The sequence below is a fragment of the Dermacentor andersoni genome, chromosome 6, assembly GCF_023375885.2.
Source record: "Dermacentor andersoni chromosome 6, qqDerAnde1_hic_scaffold, whole genome shotgun sequence".
NCBI lineage: Eukaryota > Metazoa > Arthropoda > Arachnida > Ixodida > Ixodidae > Dermacentor > Dermacentor andersoni.
This window is the reverse complement of record NC_092819.1, coordinates 119,799,928-119,825,722: the sequence shown is the minus strand read 5'-3', so window position 1 is coordinate 119,825,722 and position 25,795 is coordinate 119,799,928. Positions and strand designations below refer to the sequence as shown.

The following is a 25,795-nucleotide window of genomic DNA, read 5'->3' as shown; positions in this document are numbered from 1 at the left end:
CCGGTGTGGCGACGCTCGTGATGGTCGTGTATCAGCTCAGCCATACAGCTAATATGATTGTTCGTGGAAAGAGGCCACAAAGGATGCCGGTGTCACTTGACCGCTGTCCAGGAAACCTCACTCTGCTTGTTGAAGACATGAACATGACATCTTTGCAGGAGACTCCTTCGTAAGGGTATTTTCGTTGCTGTGTTTTAATGCGCTTATCATAGAGTAGCCGCCGCGGCCTCTAAAATTGGATTAAGGAAGAAATAGCCTAACCAAGATATATAGCCAATGCTTATTTCTTTAGGAATAAAAAAAAATATGCGGTAGCTGTTTTGAACTGCATTGCCATTTCTGTACCACATACTCTAATCATACTTCAAAATGCCGCGTAATTGTTGAAAGAAATAAAAATGCTTATATTACCATTTTACAACATGCGAGGAAATACTTGGTTGTCTGTGCCTAAAAAAGCGCACGCATTAAACGCTTCTGTCAAACGCTAAAAACACTGCCCGAAATACATAGTAAGCGGCATTAGAAGCACAAAAGAAGAGGAGGATTGCACAGATGACATTATGTAGCACTCATCTTTGTCCTAGTAAATTTAGGAAAACTGTAGTTGGCCTCAGCGATTCCTACACACCGGGCAAAAACGGAGGGGACAAACAGCAGTTAGGCAAGCGAAGAATGCTTGTTTCCTCTGACTACAGAGTCCCGGACGTTATACAGGCTGGCCCTTCGGAAATGCAGAAAACCAATATAGACGGGAAAGGGTTTTCCCGCTTGTAGTAACTTCACTCAGACAACTTTCTGGATAATCACAAGGAAAATATAAACAAGCTTTCTATATTGTTCATTTTATGAACTATACAGATAATACAAATTTTAACTTGTGCCCATATCATGCAAATATTTTACTTGCACCGCAGTAGCATTCGGTTAAAACTTTTCAATGCAACTGACGCAATGTTCCATAGCTAGAGATAAAATGTAATGTGTTTACAAGAGGACAGTGCGTGCCGCGTTGGGCAGATGTCCCATAGCGACTATTGCAACTATCAGGACAAAATTTCAGAGAGCATGACATCCCCACATCAGCAAGGACGATAAAAAGTGGCCTGCACTTCTGATGAGTCACGGCTGTTATCGGCTCCATATTACGTGATCAATGGTGCCTTTGTTTGGCCGATGACACACAATTCGAGGTACAGCCGTAGCACGTATGAAATGTAAATGTATGAAACGTTGAAGGGTGCTACACCGTAAAGCAATTCCCAGCGTTCTGTATTCAATTTTGCCACTAGCCACTCCATGGCCGTGAGGCTTGGCCTTCTGGTCCCGACGTGGGAGCGGCCCGCTTAGTGGTTAATTATCACTACTTGCAGGACCAAATAAAGTTTTCCATCCATCCCCCCCCCCCTTCACCTGTCTGTCCCGCGACGTCACGATATTCTCGAAAACTTCGCATCTGATATGAGATGTGCGCAACGATTATGAGTGATGAGACCGAACAAATGTTTTTTGTTTCCGTTTCTACGCTTCTATAGCCATTAGATTTCCCCTATCGTTCAAAAATATTCTGGCTGTGTGAACCTCGCCTGTCTGTCACGGAAAATCATAAAACTGCGAAAACTGACCACATCAAATTGACGTGTAGGCACTAAAATGCATTTTAGGTCCAACAAGAGGAATAGTCATACACTACCCCGTTTTTAAGGGGATTTCAAATGGCTGCGGCAGATCGTTCTGGCACTGGATACGCGTAGCGGCCTGTGGTAATTAATTTGTCTGTGTGTAATGCTAATTTTCGCGTGGCAGTTAAACATTACAAAGTGATTTTGGGTCGCGTACGACATCACTGTACCAACACCTCTTCAGTGAGGATCCATTCACTGGTATTTTTGACCTTCTGTTGCACGCCGCCGCGATTTTCGACCAGCCACAGCTGCAGCTTCGGAGGCCAGAGCTGCACCCTTGTCGAAATGGCCAAGACCTCTGCTATTGTTACAAAACATTATAGAACTACAAGTTGAAGGAGCCGTCACATTCGCGCTTGTCGACACGGGCGCTGCCATTTCCGTCATACATGAGAGTCTTTGCCATAAGATCAGAAAGGTCACCACATTACTTTCTGGCCTTGCACTTGGTACTGCCACCATGGAGCCCATCGATCCTTCAGCCGCGTGCACCTCTACGATCGTTACTCAGGACGTACTTTATTCGAGTGAATTCCTTGTGCTGCATTCTTGCGCACATGGTCATCCTGGGATGGGACTTTCTCTAGCGCCACAGTGCCGCCATTGACTGCGCCCGTGCCGAAGTTGCTGTGCCTGTCCTTAACAACACTCTGCCGGTCGCCTCTCCCGCCGCTTTAAAGATTATTGTCGCCGCCGATACTTATCTGCCACCAAGCACCCCAACACCAGTCCCTTTGTATTGTCCATCGGCGCCCGAAGCCCAGGTGCTGTTCACGCCCTGGTCTACTTTTCTTGACTGCATAACGCTACCGGTTCAATTCAGCGATCTTGACCATACGCAAGCTCCTTAAGTTGGCTCCCTAAATCTAAGCCCAGGGGCGTACTTGCGTTGCGACCCCCACGTATATATCGTTTTCAAAAAATTTTTTTTCTCCGCACCGGCCCAACCCATGGCCCGGAACGGGCCGTGGATTATATATGTGCACTGTTACACTGTGTTACGTTCCACATGTTGTCGCTCTTCTGTCTTCCTTCCGGGCCCCCTCTCTATTGTGCCCCGTGCCGCACTATTCAACACACCCTCTCTCGCGCTACAACCGCTGCACGCGCACTGGCGCTGCGCCGGGACAGTTCCCTCCCTCCTTGCCTCGTGTCAACCGGAACCTAGCTCCCGCCCCCCTTCCACTCTCCGGCTTATGTCTCCTCCCTTCTGTTGTTCTTTCTTCCTCTCTTTTTTCTCACTGTCCTCCTTGCGTTACATACATGGGACCCCGCCTTCCTTTTGCTTTGCATCGTTGCCATTAGGGCAGCTGTAAATCTGCCAAAGCGCTGAGAGAAAGTCAATCACTGTCCCAACTCTCCCTTTCGGTTTGATGTATCCGAGAACGATCGGGCACCCGGCCTGTTGACTTCACCAGCAGTGTCCAGTGGAACTGCCATTTTCTTCTAAACCCTGATGAAGATCGGTACGCCGGTCGACACTGTTTGTTGAAAGTAACTACTTGTCCTGTTTACCTTGTAGCGCCGGTCCAGTTCTATATCATCATCATCAGCCTAGTTACGCCCACTGCAGGGCAAAGGCCTCTCCCATACTTCTCCAGCTACCCCGGTCATGTACTAATTGTGGCCATGTTGTCCCTGCAAACGTCTTAATATCATCCGCCCACCTAACTTTCTGCCGCCCCCTACTACGCTTCCCTTCCCTTGGAATCCAGTCCGTAACCCTTAATGACCATCGGTTATCTTCCCTCCTCCTTACATGTCCGGCCCATGCCCATTTCTTTTTCTTGATTTCAACTAAGATGTCATTTACCCGCATTTGTTCCCTCACCCAATCTGCTCCTTTCTTATCCCTTAACGTTACACCTATCATTCTTCTTTCCATAGCTCGTTGCGTCCTCCTCAATTTCAGCAGAACCTTTTTCGTAAGCCTCCAGGTTTCTGCCCCGTACGTGAGTACTGGTAAGACACAGCTGTTATACACTTTCCTCTTGAGGGATAGCGGCAACCTGCTGTTCATGATTTGAGAATGCCTGCCAAACGTACCCCTGCCCATTCTTATTCTTCTGGTTATTTCAGTCTCATGATCCGGGTCCGTGGCCACTACCTGCCCTAAGTAGATGTATTCCCTTACCACTTCCAGTGCCTGGCTACCTATCGTAAACTGCTGTTCTCTTCCGAGACTGTTAAACATTACTTTAGTTTTCTGTAGATTAATTTTCAGAGCCACCCTTCTGCTTTGCCTCTCCAGGTCAGTGAGCATGCATTGCAATTGGTCTCCTGAGTTACTAAGCAAGGCAATATCTTCAGCGAAACGCAAGTTGCTAAGGTATTCTCCATCAACTTTTATCCCCAATTCTTCCCACTCCAGGTCTCTGAATACCTCCTGTAAACATGCTGTGAATAGCATTGGAGATATCGCATCTTCCTGTCTGACGCCTTTCTTTAATGGGATTTTGTTGCTTTCTTTGTGGAGGATTACGGTTGCTGTGGAACCGCTATAGATATCCTCCAGTATCTTTACATATGGCTCATCTACACCCTGATTCCGTAGTGCCTTCATGACTGCTCAGGTTTCGACTGAATCAAATGCTTTTTCGTAATCAATGAAGGCTATATATAAGGGTTGGTTATATTCCGCACATTTCTCTATCACGTGATTGATAGTGTGAATATGGTCTATTGTTGAGTAGCTTTTACGGAATCCTGCCTGGTCCTTTGGTTGAAAGAAGTCTAAGGTATTCCTGATTCTATTTGCGATTACCTTAGTAAATACTTTGTAGGCAAACGGACAGTAAGCTGATCCCAGTTCTATATATATATATATATATATATATATATATATATAAACATTGTAATGAAGAAGAAGAGCAGAAGAACAAGGCCAGCCAGATCGTCTCTTCCATGCCTGCTGTGGAACCAGTGGGCCAGCCGGATCGCCAGTGTTTGGCACGAGTGTGAGCTGTTCGGGCAACGAGCTTTTCCTGCTCTGTGTCACCTGCCTCCTCGGTTACGAAGAGACGTTACCCTCGGAACTGTTCAGTGCACCCATTACAATTGGTGGAAGGTGCGGGGCACTCAAGAACATCTACACCCTGGAACTCCGGCCTCGGACTCTGCCTCCCGTCATGCCTGACTCTCCCCAGCCGACGTCGCCGCCACCCCCAGTTGCCTGCTCTGGTGCTGTCCCGCAACGCCATCTAGCGGTTTTCAGCGGTACGGATGAACAGGACGTCAATGACTGGTTGGCTACGTACGAATGGGTGAGCTTGCACAATCGATGGGATGATACGGCCAAGTTAAATGCCGTCATATTTTACCTTGCGGGAGTGGTTCACCTGTGGTTTCAAAATCACGAAGCCGACTTTCAGTCCTGGGCCGCGTTCAAGGCCACTTTCGCTGAAGTTTTTGGTCACCCCGCCGTCCACAAGTTGCGCGCCGAGCAGCGGTTACGAGAGCGAGCGCAACAACCCGGTGAAACATTCACCTGTTACATCGAAGGGGTTCTCGACCTGTACAAACATGTGGATACTTCTATGCCCGAAAATGAGAAATTGAAGCACATTTTGAAGGGCATCGCCGATGACATTTTTTAAATGTTGATCGCCAAAGTCCGCGCACCGTAGCAGAGCTCATAAACTTGTGCCAAAGCTACGACGAGTTGAGAAGTCAGCGCGATTTGACCAGGCGCCCCTCAGTGGCTGACGAGGCCCTCTCTTCCATGACCGTCCTCCCCGATCGCTCCCTTCTGCTCACACAAATCCAAGCTTTCGTGCGGGAGGAAATTGCACGTCAGCTTTCTCTAATGCCCTTCGCTGAGCTACAGCAGCCGCTGCCGTCACAGCCTCCGACACAGCCCACCCCTACGCTCCGGCGGGTTATTGAAGAGCAAGTTGCTGAGGCTCTACCTATGCAGCATCAGCAGTACCCTGTCGCCGCGCCACTTACGCATCCGTCGCCGCGCAGCCTCAAGTTGCTGAGGCTCTACTTATGCAGCATCAGCTGTACCCTGGCGCCGCGCCACCTACTTACGCATCCGTCGCCGCGCAGCCTCCTCGTCAACCACTCGTTGCGCTACATCCACGGCCGCTACCACCCGTTCGTCATACCGTTCATCGACCTGCTCCTGTGCTTGTTAATCCTTGGCGCACACAAGACAACAGGCCCGTATGTTATGCCTGCGGTATTCCCGGCCATGTTACACGACTCTGCCGCCGCTGCATGCTGCACTCTGATGGGTTGGTGCAGTCGCCTCACTACGCCGACGTGCAACCTTTTCAAGACACTTCGGCAGTCGGCAGTCGAACAGGCCACCAGCCGAGCGCCCGGTACTTACACGTCGTTCGCCTTCCCCGCGTCGCCGCTCGTTATCCCCCTTGCGTCGGCGCCCTTCACCCACACAAGAAGAAAGCTAAGCGCCGCAGTTCAGGAGGCAAGAACTGCGTCGCCATCAATCTGTACTAGTCCTCTATTGTCGCCTTCGAACGTTGTCGACCTTACTGTGGACGGCCTCCCTACCGTTGCGCTAATTGATACTGGAGCAGCCGTGCCTGTCCTAAACGAACGCCTCTCTCGCGCCTTACGAAACGTTACGACGCCACTTTCTGGGTTTTTTCTTCGCACAGCAAGCGCCCAGCCAATGCAGCCTTCAGCAGCATGCACAGCTAGAGTTGTTATTCAGGGAGTTTTCTATATTGTGGAGTTTGTGGTTCTTCAGTCCTGCTCTAACGACGTGATACTTGGGTGGGACTTTCTTTCGCGAATTACGCCGTCATCAATTGTGCACGTGCTGAAGTCGAATTATCGCCTCTCTGTGACGTACCCCTCGTCGGCGCCACATCTCTTCGCCCTAAGCTAGTCCTTCGGGAAGACATCGCCATACCGCCGTACTCGTCTGCCGTTGTTCCCGTGTTCTGTGGCGCTGTCTCTGAAGGCACTGTCCTCTTCAATCCTTCAGAACTCTTCATAACCCGCAAAGATGTTCCCCTCCCTTTCGCCACGCTTGACATTTCAGCCGGTCTCAGCGCCATCGTTGTCTGCAAACCGCTTCCTACAGCCCTGACAGCTCTTTGCGGAGAAGCACTTAGCCATGTTCAGCCTCTTGATGACATGTTTATAACCGACGTGCCGGATGCTTCGTATACAGAGCTCACTTACTCCTGTGCACTTTCCACTTCCGCTCCGCCATCACCTGACTTATTCACACCTTTCATTGTCGATGACCTTACTTCCGAGCAGCACTCCCAGCTTCTTCACCTGCTTGCCCAGTTCCGTTCTTCTTTTGATGTCGCTCAGCCTACTCTGGGCCGCACGTCAACCGTCAGCCACCACATCGACACTGGCTCCAACGCGCCATTGCGGCAGCGCCCGTACCGCGTATCCGCCAAGGAACGTCAGGTGATCAGTGAGCACGTGCACGACATGCTTCAGCGCGGCGTCATTCGACCTTCCAATAGCCCGTGGGCATCACCGGTGGTTCTCGTCACAAAAAAGGTGGTTCTATTCGGTTCTGCGTCGATTATCGCCGTCTTAATAAGATAACGCGAAAAGACCTCTACCCTCTACCATGCATTGACGACGCTCTGGACAGCTTGCAAGGCGCTCAATTCTTCGCTTCGTTGGATTTACACTCGGGCTACTGGCAGGTCCCGATGTCAGCAGTTGATCGCCCTAAAACTGCATTCATTTCGCCGGATGGTTTATACGAATTTAATGTGACGCCATTTGGCCTATGCAATGCGCCTGCTACCTTTGAACGAATGATGGACAATATCTTGCGCGGCCTAAAATGGACCACGTGTTTGTGCTATCTCGACGACATCGTTGTGTTCGCCCCTGATTTCAGCACGCATCTTCTTCGCCTTAGGCAAGTGTGGACGTCCTTCACCAACGCAGGCCTGCAACTGAACCTGAAAAAGTGCCAGTTCGCCACGCGCAAGCTCATGATTCTAGGTCACGTCGTATGACAAGACGGCATTTGCCCCGACCCATCCAAACTTCGCCCCATGGCAGAATTTCCAAAACCTAAGACACTCAAAGAACTCCGCGCCTTCATCGGCCTCTGTTCTTACTTCAGACACTTTGTTCGTAATTTTGCCTCTATAATATCACCTCTGACACAACTCTTAAGTGGCGCCAACGACCTATCCTCCTGGTCTCCTGCATGCGACACCACGTTCGTGACCTTACGCCGTCTCCTGACTTTTCCGCCTATACTGCGACACTACGACCCCACTGCCCCAACTGAAGTGCATACCGATGCCAGTGGTATTGGCCTTGGCGCTGTCCTTGCGCAGCGCAAGTCTGGTTACTCCGAGTACGTCGTTGCTTACGCCAGTCGTGCGCCTGACCAATGCGGAACGCAATTACAGCGTCACAGAAAAAGAATGCCTGGCCAACGTTTGGGCACTCGGGAAGTTTCGCCCTTATTTATATGGCAGGCCTTTCCATGTCGTTATTGACCATCACGCCCACCTCCCGGTCCCGACATGGGACTAGCCAGGCAGGTGGCAACACCTTGTACAGGACCAGAATAAAGTTTTTTCCTCCTCCTCCTCCTCCTCCCTCTGTTGGTTATCCTCTTTAAAAGACCCGTCTGGACGCCTTGCCCGCTGGGCTCTGCGCATTCAAGAATACGATATACACGTCATCTACCGCTCAGGTCGCAAGCACACTGACGCCGACGCTCTGTCCCGCTCTCCGCTGCCAGCTGACACGGCCTCCCTCTCCACCATTGAAGCGGTATCCTCGGTCGACATCGACATCTGCGCATCAGAACAGCGCAAAGATCCTTGGCTGGCCTCTCTTCTGGATCTCTTTTCTGGCTCGCCTGCATCTCCCATCTCCCGCTCCCTGCGTCGCCAGGCTGCCCATTTCGCTGTCCGGGATAACCTCTTGTATCGACGCAACTACCAGCCCGATGGTCACAAGTGGCTCCTCGTTATCCCTAGGACTTTGCGTTCCGACATGTGCGCGTCTTTTCATACTAACCCACAATGTGCGCACGCAGGTGTTTTGAAGACGTATGAGCGCCTGCGGCAACGTTACTACTGGCGAGGAATGTTTACTTTTGTCCAAAAGTTTGTCCGCTCGTGCCCGCAATGCCAACGACGCAAATCTCCGCCTCATCCGGCCCACGGTTTATTACAGCCGCTTCCGTGCCCTGCTCGTGCCTTCGACCGTGTGGGAATTGACCTGTACGGGCCGCTACCATTAACACCCGCTGGAATACGATAGATTATAATAGCAGTTGATCACCTTACACGCTATGCCGAAACCGCTGCTCTACCTGCAGCGACCGCCAGTGACGTTGCGTCCTTTCTGCTCCATCGTTTCATTCTTCGTCATGGCCCACCGCGGGAGCTGCTGAGTGATAGAGGCCGTGTGTTTCTGTCGCAGGTGGTTGTGAAGACACCAGTGGTGTCTTCACTACCAGGGCCGAACTGCCATTTTTTTTGTAAACCCTGATGAAGATCGGTCCACCGATCGAAACTGTCGAAATTAAATACTTGTTCTGTTTACCTTGTAGCACCACTCCAGTTCTTTATATATATATATATATATATAAGAGCAACGTATTTTCTGTGCGTCAACTTTCCACTTATGCTACCCAGATGCGAAAATTTTTCATGCGGGAGAGCAATTGATGGTTGGCTTCTGCATTCGTATTTTAGTTTTCCAATCTGAAGTGCTTCCACTACCTCACAGTGGAATTGTCGCTGTCGTCTTTTGAGCATCCGTGCGTCAGAAAACCTTGAGGAACATTTGCACTTTCGGCAATATGCAGCCAGGAGGGACACCGTTTCATTTTTCAGGGACAGTTGAGATAATTGAAGGTGTGTTGATGCACCTTGCTCTTTGCACCATGTGAGGTTTTGCGCGTCACATGGGTATCTTGTAAAGAATGCCTGCTTTACAATGAGCGTAAGCAAAGTGAGATTCCCTCGACATTGATCTTAACGTGTCGTAGAGGCATGCAGTGCACCTCCTTTGCGGGATTTTGAGCGTCACATTGGTATCTTGTATGAATGAATGAATGTTTATTTTGACAGAAATAAAATACAAAGAATCTCTGTCAAAGAGGCTGACAAAAAGGCACGAATGCCCGACTAAGTGTCATTCCCCTTCCCCGACCCATTCCCAGTGCACAAAACACTCAAGTACACAGGGCAAGCATGGTACACAAAGTGGATACATACACAAAAAAAAATGAAAAGTACATGAAATACGTAACAGCAATACTGAATTTGATATGTGTACAAAGAATGAAAAGTCATACCTGAAGCGACAGCAAATACATGTTCACTTTTCTTTTGAAAGTGTTTAGGGACGGTGATTCATTTATTATAGTGAGTAATCCAGGATGATGATTAAAAAAATCTGCAACTATGAATGCCTGCTTTTGCATGCCGTAATTGGTACGGATCTTGCCCTTGTTGTAGGTTAATTGCCTTGTGTTGTATTTATGTTCATTCGGGAGGTATGTTTTAAAAAAGGCGCTTTCATTGAGTCTTATTTCTTTAAGTATTGCAATGGCTGTTTTTTGTTAATAAGGTTGTCTAATGTTAAAATACAATTCTTCTTAAAAAGCGGAGCGGAATGGCTTCTATAAGGCGCATTCTCAATTACCCGAATCATGCGTTTCTGTAAGGTTAGTAAACTATGGATGTTGGTTTTCGTCGTGGTACACCACACAGATAAACAATATTGGAGGCGCGAATGCACTAGGCTATAGTATAATTGTTTTTTAAATCTAGAAGGTAACAGACGTTTTAATTTATTCATAACACCGATGGATCTTGCAATGCTGGTTTTAATGTTGCCGACATGACTGGACCAGCTTAAGTTTTCTTCAAACGTAACACCAAGGAACCTCTGGCACGTAGAACGTATAATGACTTCATCACGGAATTGTAATACTAAGCTCTCATCAATACCTTTGTTACGAGGCCGAAAAATAATGTATTTTGTGTTTTTAGTGTTTAATTCCAATTTATTTGCTCTAAGCCAGTTTGAAAGATTACTGAGCCAATTATTTGCTTCTTCCTCGAGAGTAAGCAAGTTTTCATCAGAAAAGAAGGTATTAGTGTCATCAGCATACATGATTATGTCAGGTGTTAGAGGCACGTTTGTGATGTCATTAATGTATTATAAAAAAAGAAGTGGCCCTAGGATGGACCCCTGCGGAACACCGTATTTGATTTCACCCATTGCCGATTTGGAATGACAAATGTTTGTGTACTGTAGTCGGTTGGTTAAATTATTTTTAATTAGGTTAAAAGCAGTTCCCCTAATGCCGTACTCACTTAACTTTTGTAACAAGATATCGTGTTTAATGGAATCGAATGCCTTTTTAAAGTCAAGAAATATTCCTATTGTGTACAGCTTGTCCTCAAAGTTACTTATTATTTTTTCTTTGATCTTTAGCAGCGTCATTTCAGTACATTGGTGTTTTCGGAAACCGTATTGCTTTTCTGTTATAATATTATTTTGAGTACACAAATTTAAAATTCGTTCGTTAATGTCCTGCTCTACTATTTTGGAAAAGATAGGGAGAACTGAAATCGGTCTGTAGCGGCTCACGTCATTCCTGTCTCCCCCTTTAAAAACTACCGATACCCGTGCAATCTTTAATTCATCGGGGAATGCGCCAGTGCGCAAAATTAAATTGCATATGTGTGACATCACTTTACAAATATGCAGCGCCACAGCTTTTATTGGTTCTGCCTTTATGTCATCCACACCACATGCTGTGGAATTCTTTAACTTTAGAAATAAGCATCTTATTTCAGCCTCATCTGTTGGTGCAAGAAATAGCGATCTGCTCATACTACATGGAATATAAGACCTGTAACTTGGGCTATCAGCATCAAACGCATCAGACGCGCCACATTGTAAGAAATGCTGATTAAACTTATCGGCCAGCGCAGTCCCTGTGAAAGATACGTCTTTATCCATAACTTCAAAAACAGGATTACGGTCACTGTTCGGAAGCAGATCATTCAATGTTTTCCAAACTTTTTTTGGATCATTAAGAATATGAGTGAACTTATTCTCATAGTACCTCTCTCTTGCCAGCTTTATATCACGGCCCAATTTATTCCTGATTTTTTTGTAGTTCATTAAGTACTCTGGTTGCCTTGTCTTTGTAAAAGCAGCGAATAGTCTATCACGTTCCTTTATGCGTTTTAGAAGGGCGGTGTCAACCCACAGTTTCCTGCATTTCTTGCTTCTTGTAGCTTCTCTTAGAGGGAAAGCTTTGTGATAAAGGTCTTTGATTACGCCAAGAAAGCGAGTGAATGCCTTGACAGGATCCGTCAATGCGTATATTTCGGACCATTCCACTTTGCTGACTGACGCTTCAAAATCAGCAATCGTGTTCTTGGTTATCAATCTGTACTGTGAGCGTGTGTCATTTGTGCGCTGTCGGTACACTTTCCTCTCACGTGTAAAAAACAGGAAAATAGGCATGTGATCGCTTACATCAGAGATGAGGACACCCGACACTAATCCAATTAATCGCGTTGTAAAACACAAGTCAAGTAGGTTTTCGGAATTGTTCGTCACCCTGGTTGGAACATTAATAACATTTTCGTAGCCAAACGAAAAGAAAAAAAAAAACATCCAGAAACGCTTGTTTGGATCGGTCCATTGAAAGCACGTTAACATTAAAATCACCCGTTACAATGAGGGGAATGCCAAGCTGTGTACAAAAACCCAGCATACGTTCAATGAAATCTAATAACATGGATACAACACCGGATGGAGGCCTGTAAATAACCACAAATATAGTATTCGCACACTTGATCATGAGGGATTCATAGTGCTAGTGTATTACAGAAAACTCAGAAATTACATCAAAGCATAGATCGTGTTTTACATAAATAGCGACACCACCCCCTTTCTTATGTTTTCGGGACAGCGAAGAACACTTATAGCCTGAGCAGTGTACAGCATCGTATTCGTCGCGGAACCATGTCTCTGAGAACGCTAAAATATCGAATTCATGCTGTATGTCATGTAGAAGCATGCAGACAGATTCGTGTTTGCTTTTTAAACTTTGTGCGTTCAAATGAAACAACGACATCTGACTTCTATTACGGAACTCTCTGCTCTGTCTGAAGGAAAGCTTGTCGCAGTACTTGCTTTCCTGAAAAGGGATTGCCATCTTGAAGAATGCGCATAAAAAGCCATACTTCTAGATTATCTTATTCTGTCAAGGTCATCCATTGTGATAACCCTAATGACTCGATCACGAGGACCACGACGCACGAAGAATTTTCCATTCTTGTGCCAGGCGAACTTGTACTCTTTTTCAGCCACCCGCGTCTTCATATGCCAGAAAAGCTTTTTGTTCTGTGCTGTAAGATTTTCATCCAGGTAAATTTTTGATTTTGATTTCCTCAGTTGCGTTTTTTTCCCGAGCCAAGCATCTCTGGTCGCGCGAGATGTGAAGCGAACCAGGATAGGGGGGACTTTTTCTGATTTTTCTGTACCGATTGTTTCATTTTCATCGTCAATTGAGTCAGCCCTGACTTTCAACGGAATGCGGTGGACGGCTTCAATGTCCTGTTTCGAAAGTTTTGGAAGCTCGAGATCATCCGCTAAGCAGTTCAACTTTTCTAGCAAGTTTTCATTGACATGGTGCGGCAGACCATGCACTTCCAAATTCAGGCGTCTGCCGTGCTGATCGATGTCATTCAAGTCTTTCCTAAGTTGGTCGATTTCTTGTTCTTTTACCGTGATCTCAAGTTTTTCCACACGCTTTCGAAGGCCTGCAATGTCTGAACTTTGCTGCTTCATCTCAAGGATGACCTCATCATATTTTGTAGCCATTTCCTGCATTGCCTGTTCAACGCTTGTCACCGTTTCTTTTATTTCTTCCAGAGCGTCTATCTTGATTTTCATTTCAAGCAGCACAGCAAGCTTGCGGTTTATTTCTGATATTTCGTTTTTTAGGTTCAATTCTGGTCCTTCGTCGTCATTTGCTGTGCTCGGACTGCTTCTGGTCCTGCCTGTTTTGCATGTAACGCACTTCCAAGATTTCAAGGCGGTTTCGGATTTTTTTCGGTACGTGCTTAATGTTACTCCCGAGCAAGTGCCCGCATGATAACTAAAATCACATTCACAGCCTGCCAGTAATGCCTGCCGTACAAGGAGCATAAGCAAAAAGTGATTCACTTGACATCGATGACAGTGCACCTATATTTTGCTACCTGGGTTAAAGTCATTGAAAGTTATTATGAGGTCGAGTATACATTCCGCGCTTCGCACCGCGAACTTGCCTTTTTCAACCTTTGTGGTAACCGGTGCACAAACAAAATGACGGCAAGCTTTTGTGTAGTTCAGTGGTCTACGCAAATCATTTCCCTTCTCGGTTGCTATTAATCTGTTAACTTATGCATCTATTTACTTGTATAACTTTTCATAATAAAACCATTTAGGAGTCCGCGTTGTGTAGTGTGCTTCGTTCCTTGTCCCCGTATTTCTTCGCTCAGTAATAATGGTTAACTAATGAAAACTATCCCGCCAAATGAACCCTGTGTTCACGGTGCCACCGTTGTGGCCAGTCCTATGTGCGCTTTCGTGCAAGCTAGATTCTTTTCTCGTTAGCAACTATTCGCTCCACGCTCTCGGAACCCAGATTACTAGATTGAGTACGATCAACCTGTCTAATTTAATGCCGCCATGTCGGTCACGTTTCTCGCAACTGTGTAAAGCGCTTGTCGTTCCCACAATGTACTGTATAATTTGCGCAAATGGACTACTTTGAAGGCTGCCAGTGTGAGCCACTATCTGCGACACACCCATAAAATTCTGACGCTGCTACAGCATGGTCCAAGCGCTCGCCGTCGCCGAGAGTTCATCAGTCGCTCCTTCCGCCCAGAAAACTGTGATGCAGAGCCGGGAGATAACGCTGCATTTATGACACGTTCCCAAAACTTTCTAGATAATGTGCAGACCTAACAATGCATGTTGGACGTTGATGATGGAATGATCATTCCTGCACTTGTGGAAACTGGGGCTCATAATTTTGTTACCTCTGGCCTTCTCCGTCACTTAAGGATGATGGTCGCACAAGCTCTATTCCGTACTAAATGAGTGGCCGATGCACGGCCGATGCACCATCCATGGAATATGAATTGACTGCAGCATCATCGCCTGGCACTTCTGTTTCTTTTTTCACTCTTCAGGGATGTCCATATGATGTTATTCATGGTCTGGACTTTAACTTGTAAGAAACATTGAGTCTTTGACTGCCCGCCTGTCACTTGAACTACCGCATCTTGCAGATGCTCCAACCACGCCTTGATCCCATCTCTGCTTGGTCGAGTATGTGGGCATACCCCTTCAAGCCGCCAGGTATATTGTACGACTTTCTTCCCTCTTGCCCCTGACGACAATTATGTGCTGTACCCTGTAAAAGAAGCCCTGCTCGCCATGAATGTCGTTCGCAATATGCTGATGACAGAAACCAGTAGCCACGTTTCCTTTTGAATATTGAACTTGAGAACCTCTGATCAAGAAATCCGGGTATTACAGCTGCCGCCAATGCTGCTGCCGAAGACCGCGAGATTTGACCCTTGCATTCTACTAATGCTTTCAGTTCATCCTTCCTCTGCACCAGCACCATTTCGTCGCGAGTTACTTTTGTCGGTATGATCCCCGATTCACCTTTCTCCCTCTCAAGCTACAAAACTTCGCTGTCTCATTGTGCAATACAATTAACCCTTTGATTTCGGCAAGTGTACTCTAAGACAAACGTTGGTCGTCCAGCATCGACTCCACGCAAATGACGCCAGCCCTATCCACCGACGTCCCTGTCGTGTCTTCCCCGCCGAACATCGTATGATGAAAGAATAAGTCGGCAAAATGGTCAAAAACGCTTTATCGAACATTCTTTCAGCCTCTGGGCGTCCCCTCTGAAGCTAGTCAAACAGAAAAGGGAAAACTGTCGGTAGTCTGTAAAATAGACTACCGACACTTGAACATTTGAACGCCAGGACATATGCCTACTGCCCCGAGTCGATGAAGCCTTTGACAGCGTATACGGAACCACGTACCTTTCATTCAACTGCCAGCGCTCCCAATATTGCCATATTACTGCTCATATTATGGTCTTCATTTAATTTCGTGTATTTACCTTTAAAGCCCCAAGAGAGGGGTTATTATATAATAGGCTGGTTTCCAAAAAGAAACAATAAAGCACCTAAAATTACGTGAACAGGTACCCAGACACATTGGCAGAAAAAAGATGATGGGCAGGTGATAGCGACGTTATTGTGAGGAACGCCGTTCCAGTCATTGCCTGCATGAGGAAAGCAAGATGCTTAAAAATAGTTCTTTAACACGTACGAGAAGCATGCATTTGGTGATGAGTGAGACGAGGTATGCATGAGGGTCGCGTGATGTAAGGAGCGAGATAAAGGGATGAATAGAAAACTTGGAGGGCGTTTAAGCTTCGCCTTTAAGAGTGGAACGAGATAGCGTTATCAGACCCCGCTGACACCGGCGAAAATACCAGATATCCTGTGGCACGGGGCCGGATAGACAAGATGGTGGCCCGATCCCGGTGGGCGTGCAGGGCGGAGCAAAGGCTCATAGCTGCTTAAGGCAAAGGCTCCAAGCAGTGCCTCATCAGTGGCTCATACACCGCAATCAAGGAAAAAGGGGTTCGTATTTGAGTTCCCGGGTAACAACATTACGTTAAGATAAGGGGCCGAGACGACGACACGGCCTTCACAAGAGCTCCGCAAACTTCCTATGACTGTTTCAGAAAAAGGCGGTTCTCGACTCTTGAACTACCACACCTAACACCGGAAGGTGGACGTACCACGCATACATCGAAATTATCCCAGTTGGGCAATTTTTTGAACCACAAAGACAATTTTAATGCACTGCCACACTGGTGGCCTAGCTAACCCTAACTAGCTAGGCCTACCACGCCACTGTTCCCGCCACCTCGGCGGGAATGACGCCCGTCTCGGGCGCCAGCTTCGCCGCGAGATACGAAGATGGGCATCGTAGAAGTGAAATGGGAAACAATTTCTCCAAAAGAATATGAAGGCCAGGGCTGGATTGCGCCTCATGAAGGCCGTAGTAACGCCAAGAGACGCCAAGACCTCGATGAACGATCCAAGACGAGCGGAGACTCGCCGGTTTGAACGGCATGGAAAACCGCGAACGCTCGAATTATACAGTAACCTACGGCACCGAGGCAACCGCAGCTACCTAGAATGATCGTGATCCGGCCGAGAAGTGGGCTTGACATGGAACAACAACGCATTGCGTACATAAAGGATGGCATTCTGCTCGCAGCTACACTGACACCAGTAAATGCCGGGGAAGATACACTACGAATCAATTAAAGACAAAACACCATGATCATGAGCATGCCAATATTGGAGAATGCGAAACAATACAGCGAGATACGGGAAATCCAACTCAGATCGCACGCCTACAGAACGGCCGCTTACATTACGATGCTGGACCCCACCTCCAGGGGGGTCGTACGCGGTATACCGGAATAAGACAAGCCCGAGGACGTTGAGAAAAGCTTAGTGAACTGGAGAAACCCGACTATCCGTCATATCAGATGGGGAGCTATTGCCGTTTTCGTGACGTCGCGTGACAGACAGGCGAAGTGAGGGTGGTCCAAAAAGGTTTTTGACGAATCGCGGACGACTGATTGCAGAATTTGAAAAGAAAATTTTGGAATAGCTTTACGTTATAGCGCCCCTGATTGCACTGAGGATATAAACACGGCTAGAACACCTGACCCTGCGATTTCTACAACCGATAAACCCACGAAATCTGCTGTGGCTTCATCCACCACAATCGCGCTGCCAACAACGCAACATCCGGTTTGTGGCTTTTCTGCAAAAGACAGTGCGCCGTTGCATCTGAATAAGCCCCCGGCTGACGAAGTTGTCGGTGGGGATGAAATTGATCCCGCAGCCCAACCATGACCAAGAGCATCATCATCATTATCATCATCATCATCAGAAATTGATGGCAGGGTTGGACTCTCCCCAAGCCTGGATGAATTCGACATAGTAATAGCCGTCCTACGAGACGTAAGGTGTGCCCGTGAGTCAGCCTCTGGCTTGGACGGCACCCTGGAACGCCGCGCCGAGTTACAGCGGCGAAAGAAACCTCGGCTTTCTTTGAGAAGGTCAAAGAAGTGACGTGTGTGCTGCATACCCCCTGGACTTGTTCCCGGGGTGCCGACTTGAACAACACGACCAGGTCAGTCCGGTGACACTTCGAATTAAATATGGCTGGCACCGTCTATGTAATTTCATTAAACGCACAGGGTGTTCGGAAATCCTATGAAACAAACCGACCTTACCAGTATGGCCCGCGCAAAAAATTGTGACATTCTGTGTTTGAAAGAAACGAACTTTTCCACCATTGGACATGATCTTGCTTTCAAGGGCACTTTCAACCTAGATTGTTTTTTTTTCTCTTTCACGACATCACGCTCTAGTGGAGTCGGTATTATTATGTTCAACAGAGCTGTGTTACGAGATCATCATGTTTCTTTATGATGGGACAGGACGTATATTGGCATTTGATTGTGTGCTATGATCAATTGGGTTACATATCTTGTGCATCTATGGAGCCGCGCAGGCCACTAGGTCCAGCGACCTTTTTCGTGACCCGGAAGTGTATTTCCTGGACGGTCCTGACGTGGTGCTTGTTGGGGATTTTAGTAGTGTTTTAGACACGTGAACAGATGTGCAAGGCCTGGGCTGGGATCGCCCTGATTGCAACGCACGGGGGTTGCGTCGCCTCGTCCAGAACTTTTGGCGTCTAGATACATACCAACTTTTTCATGCTTCTTCATTCGTCTGCACGGGGCGACATGGCGCGTCGTCAAGCAAGTTATATGGTGTCTTTCTGCCAAGCAATTTAGCTCAGTATGTCTCACAATCTGATGGGATAACTTTACCTTCATCTCCTGTTTATATTTCTGATCACAGACCACTTGTGCTTGAAGTTTACTCTCCTGATTCCTCAAAAGTAAAACCTTGGCGCCTCGAAATCCGCGTTCTACATGACGCGAGCTCGCGCTCTTGTTGGTCAACAGTCTTGCGCGCCTCTCGTAATAGATCTGACCCAGAGTCATGGGACGCTTTTGAGGTGCAGTGGCGTCTGCTTTGTTTAGTTGAAGGACGCGCATTCAGACGACGTATGTCAGAAGAACTGGCGGATACTGCCACGAAGCTCCCTATTGCCCTTCCGGTCAATCTACTGACTCCGCTGATGCGGTCATGGAAGCGTGAGCTACGGAGGTGTTTCCAACGCTTCATCGCAGCGTCGTTTTTGTGAGCTGCTGCTTGACGATGAAGACGTAATCCGTGTGCACACCCTGAAGTTGAGCGCTTTGCAAGAAAATGGCTTTTTAGACAGCCGAATGCATTTGGTTCTGCGGCCCCAAGAGAATTTACTGTTATGTCGCCTCCCGCGCGTGATTATTCACTCTTTGTATCATATTTTAAGAATGCCGTGTACGACTATGCGGACGGATCATGGTAACGTAGGTAACGTGCCTCAGGTTCCACCTGAGGTCGCAGTACGTCTTTGTGCACGACCGTCCACTAATAAGGTCAAGGCATCATTATCTTCCATGAAGCGTGGCGCGGCCCCAGGGCTGGACGGGTTACCCGTTGAGTTGTATCTTACATTCTGGGAAGATACTGGTGCCACCTTTGTGTGTGTTATCAGCCGCTACTTTGAGAACTTTGAATTCCCGTCTTGTTTTCACGACGTTCGCGTTGCCCTGATACCTAAGAGCGATCCATGATCAGTTTACCTAGAGGAATGGAGGCCAATCACGCTTCTCAATGTTGACCCCAAAACCATCACAGCTGTTGTCACACGAAGATTGGGAAGCATGATACCTTCCTTAATAGGACACCCTCAGGCATGCTCAGTATCTGGCAGAGAGACAAACACACTCTCATTCGTCACGCGTGACACAATGACATACACGCTGACCAGGTCCGCACGTGGTATTTTAGTTTAACTAGATCAAGAAAGGTCATTGGATCGCTTTGAACATAGCTACATATTTAATGTACTGAATTCGTTTGGCTTTCGGAAAAGTTTTGTTGAACTTATATAGAATGCCTTTTCAAACAACTGAAGTACATCGTTTCTTTATGGTCGAGAAAATGCACCGTTTCCCGTTACTCTTGGTGTTTGTCAAGGAAGCCTTCCATCCCGAGTACTCTTTGTGTTCAGCCTTGAGCCATTTCTGCGCTCCGTACTGAGATACCTTTACGTGTGCGGCCTCCCAGTGCCTGGTAGTGGTGTTGTGAAGGTGACAGCCTTCACCGATGACATCACATCGTATCTTAGGAATGAAGATAGCATCAGCTTGTTGTAACAGTTGATTGATTTCACGTAGATTTCAACATGTGCGTTGGATCTGATAACTTTATTTCGTGGCGAATAATTTGATTCGCTATACGTTCTCTGCAAATTCATTTCACTACATCAATATAAATATAATTTAGAGAACCGTGCCATTCTAGTCGCTGAAAATAAAGTTGCTCCGATTATCTCTACCTTTAGGCCTTCCACAGATTGCGTTGCAAAGGGCTTCTCTTAAGGCCGTTTGTGTCGAAAGAGTTCAAGGTGCAATTTATACTTTTCGGTGATAATCAAGCCTGCGAAATGGACATGATTTGAACTCTTATGTATGATCAGACTAAACATATCACTGGGTGGATTTCCATGCGAAGTTCCAAGGCAGCAGAGCTGTGTTAAGTAACCTAGGGTCTGACTTCAGTAGATTTCGTCCGATATTAAATGAGTTAACGTGAGGCAAAGAAATTGCCAGTTTACATATTAGTACGTTGCGTGCTAGTCTTTGTAGAACCTGCAGTGAGACATGGAATATTATTCAGTATGTACATAATCACGAAACACTATCAAGAAACTGTTTCTTTAATGGAAACGAAGGCCTTGAAAGGGAATATATTTTGTGCTAAACGATCACTGACTTGGTCGTCTCTGAACGTCACACACGGCTAAGAAGGTGGGACATCATAACATATTGTACATCACGCGTTGGAGAGAAACAAGCCACATAATAAATTACTGCATCTGAATGGCAGAAACTTTGGCATAAGCCAAAAATTGTGCCACATTTGTGTTAAACATTATTGCTGCAGATGAAATTGGGTGCTAGTACGTCTGTAAAACGAACTGGTGGAGCGCCGCATGATGAGGTCATAGATAACCTCATTTTAAAAGGAGTGAAGTAATAATCATCGATAAGAAGTGCGATGATGTGATTTATTGATGCTAGATGCTTGGTGGACAGTGAATATTTGCATAACAGATGTACAAAAAGGGAAAACTGAAATGGCAAGCCAACATTATTGCGCCAACTAATTTGCCGGCACCATGGTGGTTTGTCGTCATCTGGGCTGTGGTTTTTGATGCACGATAACTCGAGGCCCTGCGTTGCTGTATCAGTCAGGGATCTTTCCAAAATTTAGAATTCCTGTTCTACCATATCGTCGCACATCTTAGACCAGTTGCTACTTATTCTTTACGATGTGATTTCACCGCTGAAAGGAATTTAGATATAGCAGCAAACCCACTCCCCCTGTGTATGTTGTGATATAGTATCCAACAAGAAATTTTGCTTCCTTCCATTACATCCTGATACGGTGGAAGGTGTGTGTAGAAGCCCAAGTGGACTGCTCAGAAGAGACTTGAATTCATTAGTTTCTGAGATGAATCGATAATGTTTGAGCCGCTCGCTCATGCCATTTTTTCTGACAATGATTTCAATCGAGGTCGTTCAAGTTTGCTTTGTCTTCCTTCCCACAAAGCACAAAATGCCTGAGGTGTAATCTTTTGATTTGGCCATTCCTTGTGTCGAAAATATTTTAGTCGTTATTGCGGTATCTAAAGGACATTTCAAATAAAAAGAGTTGCTACACAAGAAAACAGTGGAGGCATTCTCAAAAGTCGCAACAAATAATTCGCAACCACATTCTTGTGTTGTTTACCTTTGGTTTTTCAGATCAAGCGAGACGTTCTTCATCTTTCGCCTTTCGTACCTGTGGAGTAGCGCTTTTGCAATTGTGGCAACAATATTTCTTGGGGTGCTCGTCAGCACCTTAACAGGTAACAACATTCTCTGTTCTTCCAATGACGGTATTTATTACTAAACAGCAAAGGTATGTCAGCATCAGGAGCGTGGCAATAAAGGTTGCATATGTATTCAGGAAACAGGATCAGCATGAACAACCACAAAAATCTGCTAAAAATCATCAAAAAAGTCAAAAATTTTTAGAAGACATAAATTGGTATTTGCTAGGGATATCATAAGAGTTCACCTCTGGAATATCTTTAATCACGTGAACTCTCTTCAAAAGCTCACACCTTGTTTTATTGCTTCAGTGTCTTCCTTTAGGAATGCTTATGCGGTTACGCGTTAGCTAAATCTTACTAGAAGCCTCCGATGCACAGTCACGTGCAACATGACCTGCAACGCCCGTGCCCGTGGTCGAAGGGGCTCCAACACTGTTCGGCTGTGCAGACGCAGGGTAAGTTCGAGACCTAAACGCAGCTTCAATTAGCGGTATTTATTAAACGGCTATTTCGTATGTCAGAGCCGCCTCACAGCAATGTAGCGCCTTCTATTACGAACAAGGGTGTTGCAAGTCACATTGCACGCAACTGTGCCTTTACTGTTCTGAAACTATTTCTTTGATCAAACCAGAACCATCGGAGTATACTAGTAAAATAACCATATAACATAGGCGTTTACGTGATTGTTTCATTTTTGGTACGGTGCCAACAAATCATATCTGCTCTTTGCTTCGCCTCCCCTGAAATTAGTATTGCTGAATGATGTCCTGCCCAAAATAGGGATTTCAATGCCGGCACATTATTCATTCACACTATTAATGAGTTAGTTCTGATAATAACAAAATTCTGATGTAGCATTTTCAGCAGCTTAATTTGTTCAGATTGCGGGCTGGTGACCAGGCGTATAGTTCACTATTATGCGCACTGTGTGCGCTTACTACTGAACTGTGTGCCCATATATGGGAGGAAATAACTGCTAATGGATAATATCACAGGCAGTGAAACAACAGGACCGAGAAAAGGAGATGATGACTAAAAATTATATTTGCTCTTTGACTCGTCTCCCCTGAATTTAGCATTACGGAAAGTTTTCTTGGCAAAAATAGGTTTTCCAGTGCCCGGACTTTATTCACTGACACTTTTTCATTGAGCCAGTTTTCGAAATCCGAAATTTGGTTATCTGTGATTTAAATCAGCATAATTTGTTCAATTTACAGGCTGGTGACTAGACGCCCAGTTCAGTATTGTGCGGACGGTGTGCAGGCTCTGACATTTTGTTCGCTCGTGCAAAACTAACTGCTATAAAGAAACACGCACGATCTTTCGCTTTTTATTACGACAAACTCGCAACTTCACCATGCGTAGTTGTCGTCGGTGGGATAGGAAACCTGAAATGGCATTACAGAAAGATGCTTTGTGTCGCTTTGTATCACTGTCTAGGACGCCGCTGTACTTAAAGGATGTACAATGCAAAAGGTATGGTTAGAAATAAGGTTTATGTTTCATATATCGCGACAGTTGAGCTCTGCACCGAACGAAAGTAATCGCGTCACTGGAGGGGTGCGGAACTGCATCGGTTCTCCTTACGTAGATCTTTCTATGTTGATAGGCATTTGGCCTTTGTACGCATTACTAATGTAACGATGCTGCAAAGTAGTTGAATGCAGAAAAGGTTTGTGAAATGTGGAAGTGTTACACCGCATTACAGATAACGAATAGTGGGACAGGGCAAGACGGAGAGGGAACGAACGTTACGAGGGCGAATCACGAAGTTTTTGCCCCTACTTTTTTAACCAAATTACGGCTGTAAATACAAAGTCATCACATTCATTCGAAGCGGTGTACCTTTCTTGCACCAGCCAGGCCTTATAAGACGGGAGCTCCGCAGCATGGCGATGCTGTCAGTTGTGGAAGATGGTGGTTGTTCTTCGCACGTCCATGGCGTGCGAACAAGGAACTGTAAGTTGTTTTCTATGGAGCAAGGGACAAACGTCCATCGAAATCCACAGGGGAATGCAGCCCACGCACACGGAAAGGTGTCTCGCTTTGAAATGTGCGAGGTGTTGTTGTGAGTTTGCTGAAGGCCGTAAAGACTTGCATGACAATGAGCGTTCGGGGAGGCCGTTTTTGTCGCTGACTGACCACAACTTTTCAGTGGTCAGTCAGAAATTTAGTGCTTCGATGAGACTAATGTCTTACCTGGTGTGGTGACTATGTGTAATATAGTGCAAGGTACGAAGAATAATACGTATATTTGTAATTATCTGTATATAGCTTAATTTGGGTAATATGGAAAGAGGGGCAAGGATTTTCTGATTCGCCATTAGAATTTCGTTTTGTAGAGTTGGCAATTTTACATGACGGAAGGGCTGTATAGAATGATAGTAACAAACAGATTGATATAGAGAACAGACATGAGTTCATAAGAATCACAAGCAGTAGACAAGGTGCTGCACGTCTTAATCAGTCTCTTAAGGACCGTTTTCTCTGCCCAATGTTGACAAGTTTGACGGGCCTTTTTGGCTGCTAAGGTGGGGAGGTTACACATCTAGCACGGCAGCTTTGGTAAAACGTAATTTCCCGTGTTTGCTGTAGGTATACATGAGTGAAATGATAAAATACGAGCAAGATAATCCACGGAGTTCCCATAAAAGAGCAAAAAAAAATAAAACACTCAGGCTACGGGGTCGAACTTGATCTACGTAAACAGGCTTACCAGTACAATGTGCCGAAACGGGAACTAGCTCATATTGCACACAACTACTGATAAGACTAAGCCTCGAACAATCGCACTAAACAAAGGCAGGTTAAAGGACCAGTGTAATCAAATGTGTGCGCACTTGAGCGGATAGGCAAGAGAACGTGAGATTAGACAAAAATAATTTTTGAAGCAGTTTAGTTCAAAAGGTCTCACATTCTCTTCTCTAAACGCTACAACAGAATGGCGCGCATACTCGAAGCAAAGTAGTTGCTTATGCAAAACTTTGCGTCTTATGATGGCGTTTGTATTGCCTGACTGGCAAAACAAAGTGCAATGTTCGGGGCCGGTGTGACAGCGTGATTTGCTTTTTCATACGGCAACAGGTGAAATAAAGAATAAAGAAGAGCAACCACAGCTCTGGAGTGATGCTCTCGTACGTATATGGAGAAAAAGGAGAGCACTGCGAATAACGAAGGAGCTGGAGGTAAGCACTGGCTACCACGGCATAAAAATAAAGAGAAAGCTGAACTTGGTCATTTGCATGCAACTCAATACCAAGAATATTCGCTCCATGTACTAAATATTTGTACATTTACAATTACAGATGGAAGATTCAAGACAGCTTAAGAACCGCAAGCAATATAGAGAAGCCGAAAGCGAAAATCTGTTTGCACAGGTCGCAGCTACTGATGTTTAAGAAGTGCCTTATTCCACAGAGCCTGGAAATTTACAGTGAAGCTCAGTACTTGTTGGACTTTATAAACCAGGGAAGCTATATAAACAACGTACTGTGATCATTCGTGGTGCTACCTAGAGCTGTAATAAAAAGCAAATTTCCAAGTTTGCTCTTTTTTATTGGGTCAGCGAGAACTGCGCAGAGTGGAAATCAAAACTGAGACGTGTTATTAGTATTAAAGCAACGCTCGTATACAAATCATGCGGTGGGCTATCATGAACATCTTTGAGGTCCCGTCATAAACTCCACGCTCTTGAACACTTCGCCGTGAGAGATGCGAAAATTAATTATATAAGGAGCACAGGGCATGCAGTTTCTACTGTGAATATAAACTGGGGAACATGCCAAAGCTAATCTTTATTTTATTTTTTGGTGCGCTTAGTGGTCTAACTAACCGGACGCACCTGGCACAATGAATTTCCCCTCTGAAACTTAAGAGGAAGCTTTAGCTCGTGTGCCCCTATCTAAATACATGTAAAAGGAGAATTCGTTTTTCTCAGCAACCACTGCACCAATTTCGACGAAGTTTGTTGCATTTAGAAGAAATGCTTAAAA

At 46.1% G+C, this 25,795-nt stretch overlaps 1 protein-coding gene across 1 annotated transcript; it reads left to right on the top strand.

Moving 5' to 3' along the window:
- On the top strand, window positions 1-25,308 carry LOC129382339 (uncharacterized). The gene is made up of 4 exons (XM_055066234.1): window positions 1-169; window positions 21,733-21,836; window positions 24,888-24,988; window positions 25,109-25,308. The coding sequence occupies exons 1-4, from the start codon at window positions 21-23 to the stop codon at window positions 25,199-25,201; spliced, it is 447 nt and encodes a 148-aa protein (XP_054922209.1). The 5' UTR covers window positions 1-20; the 3' UTR covers window positions 25,202-25,308.
- Window positions 25,309-25,795: the final 487 nt, after the last annotated feature.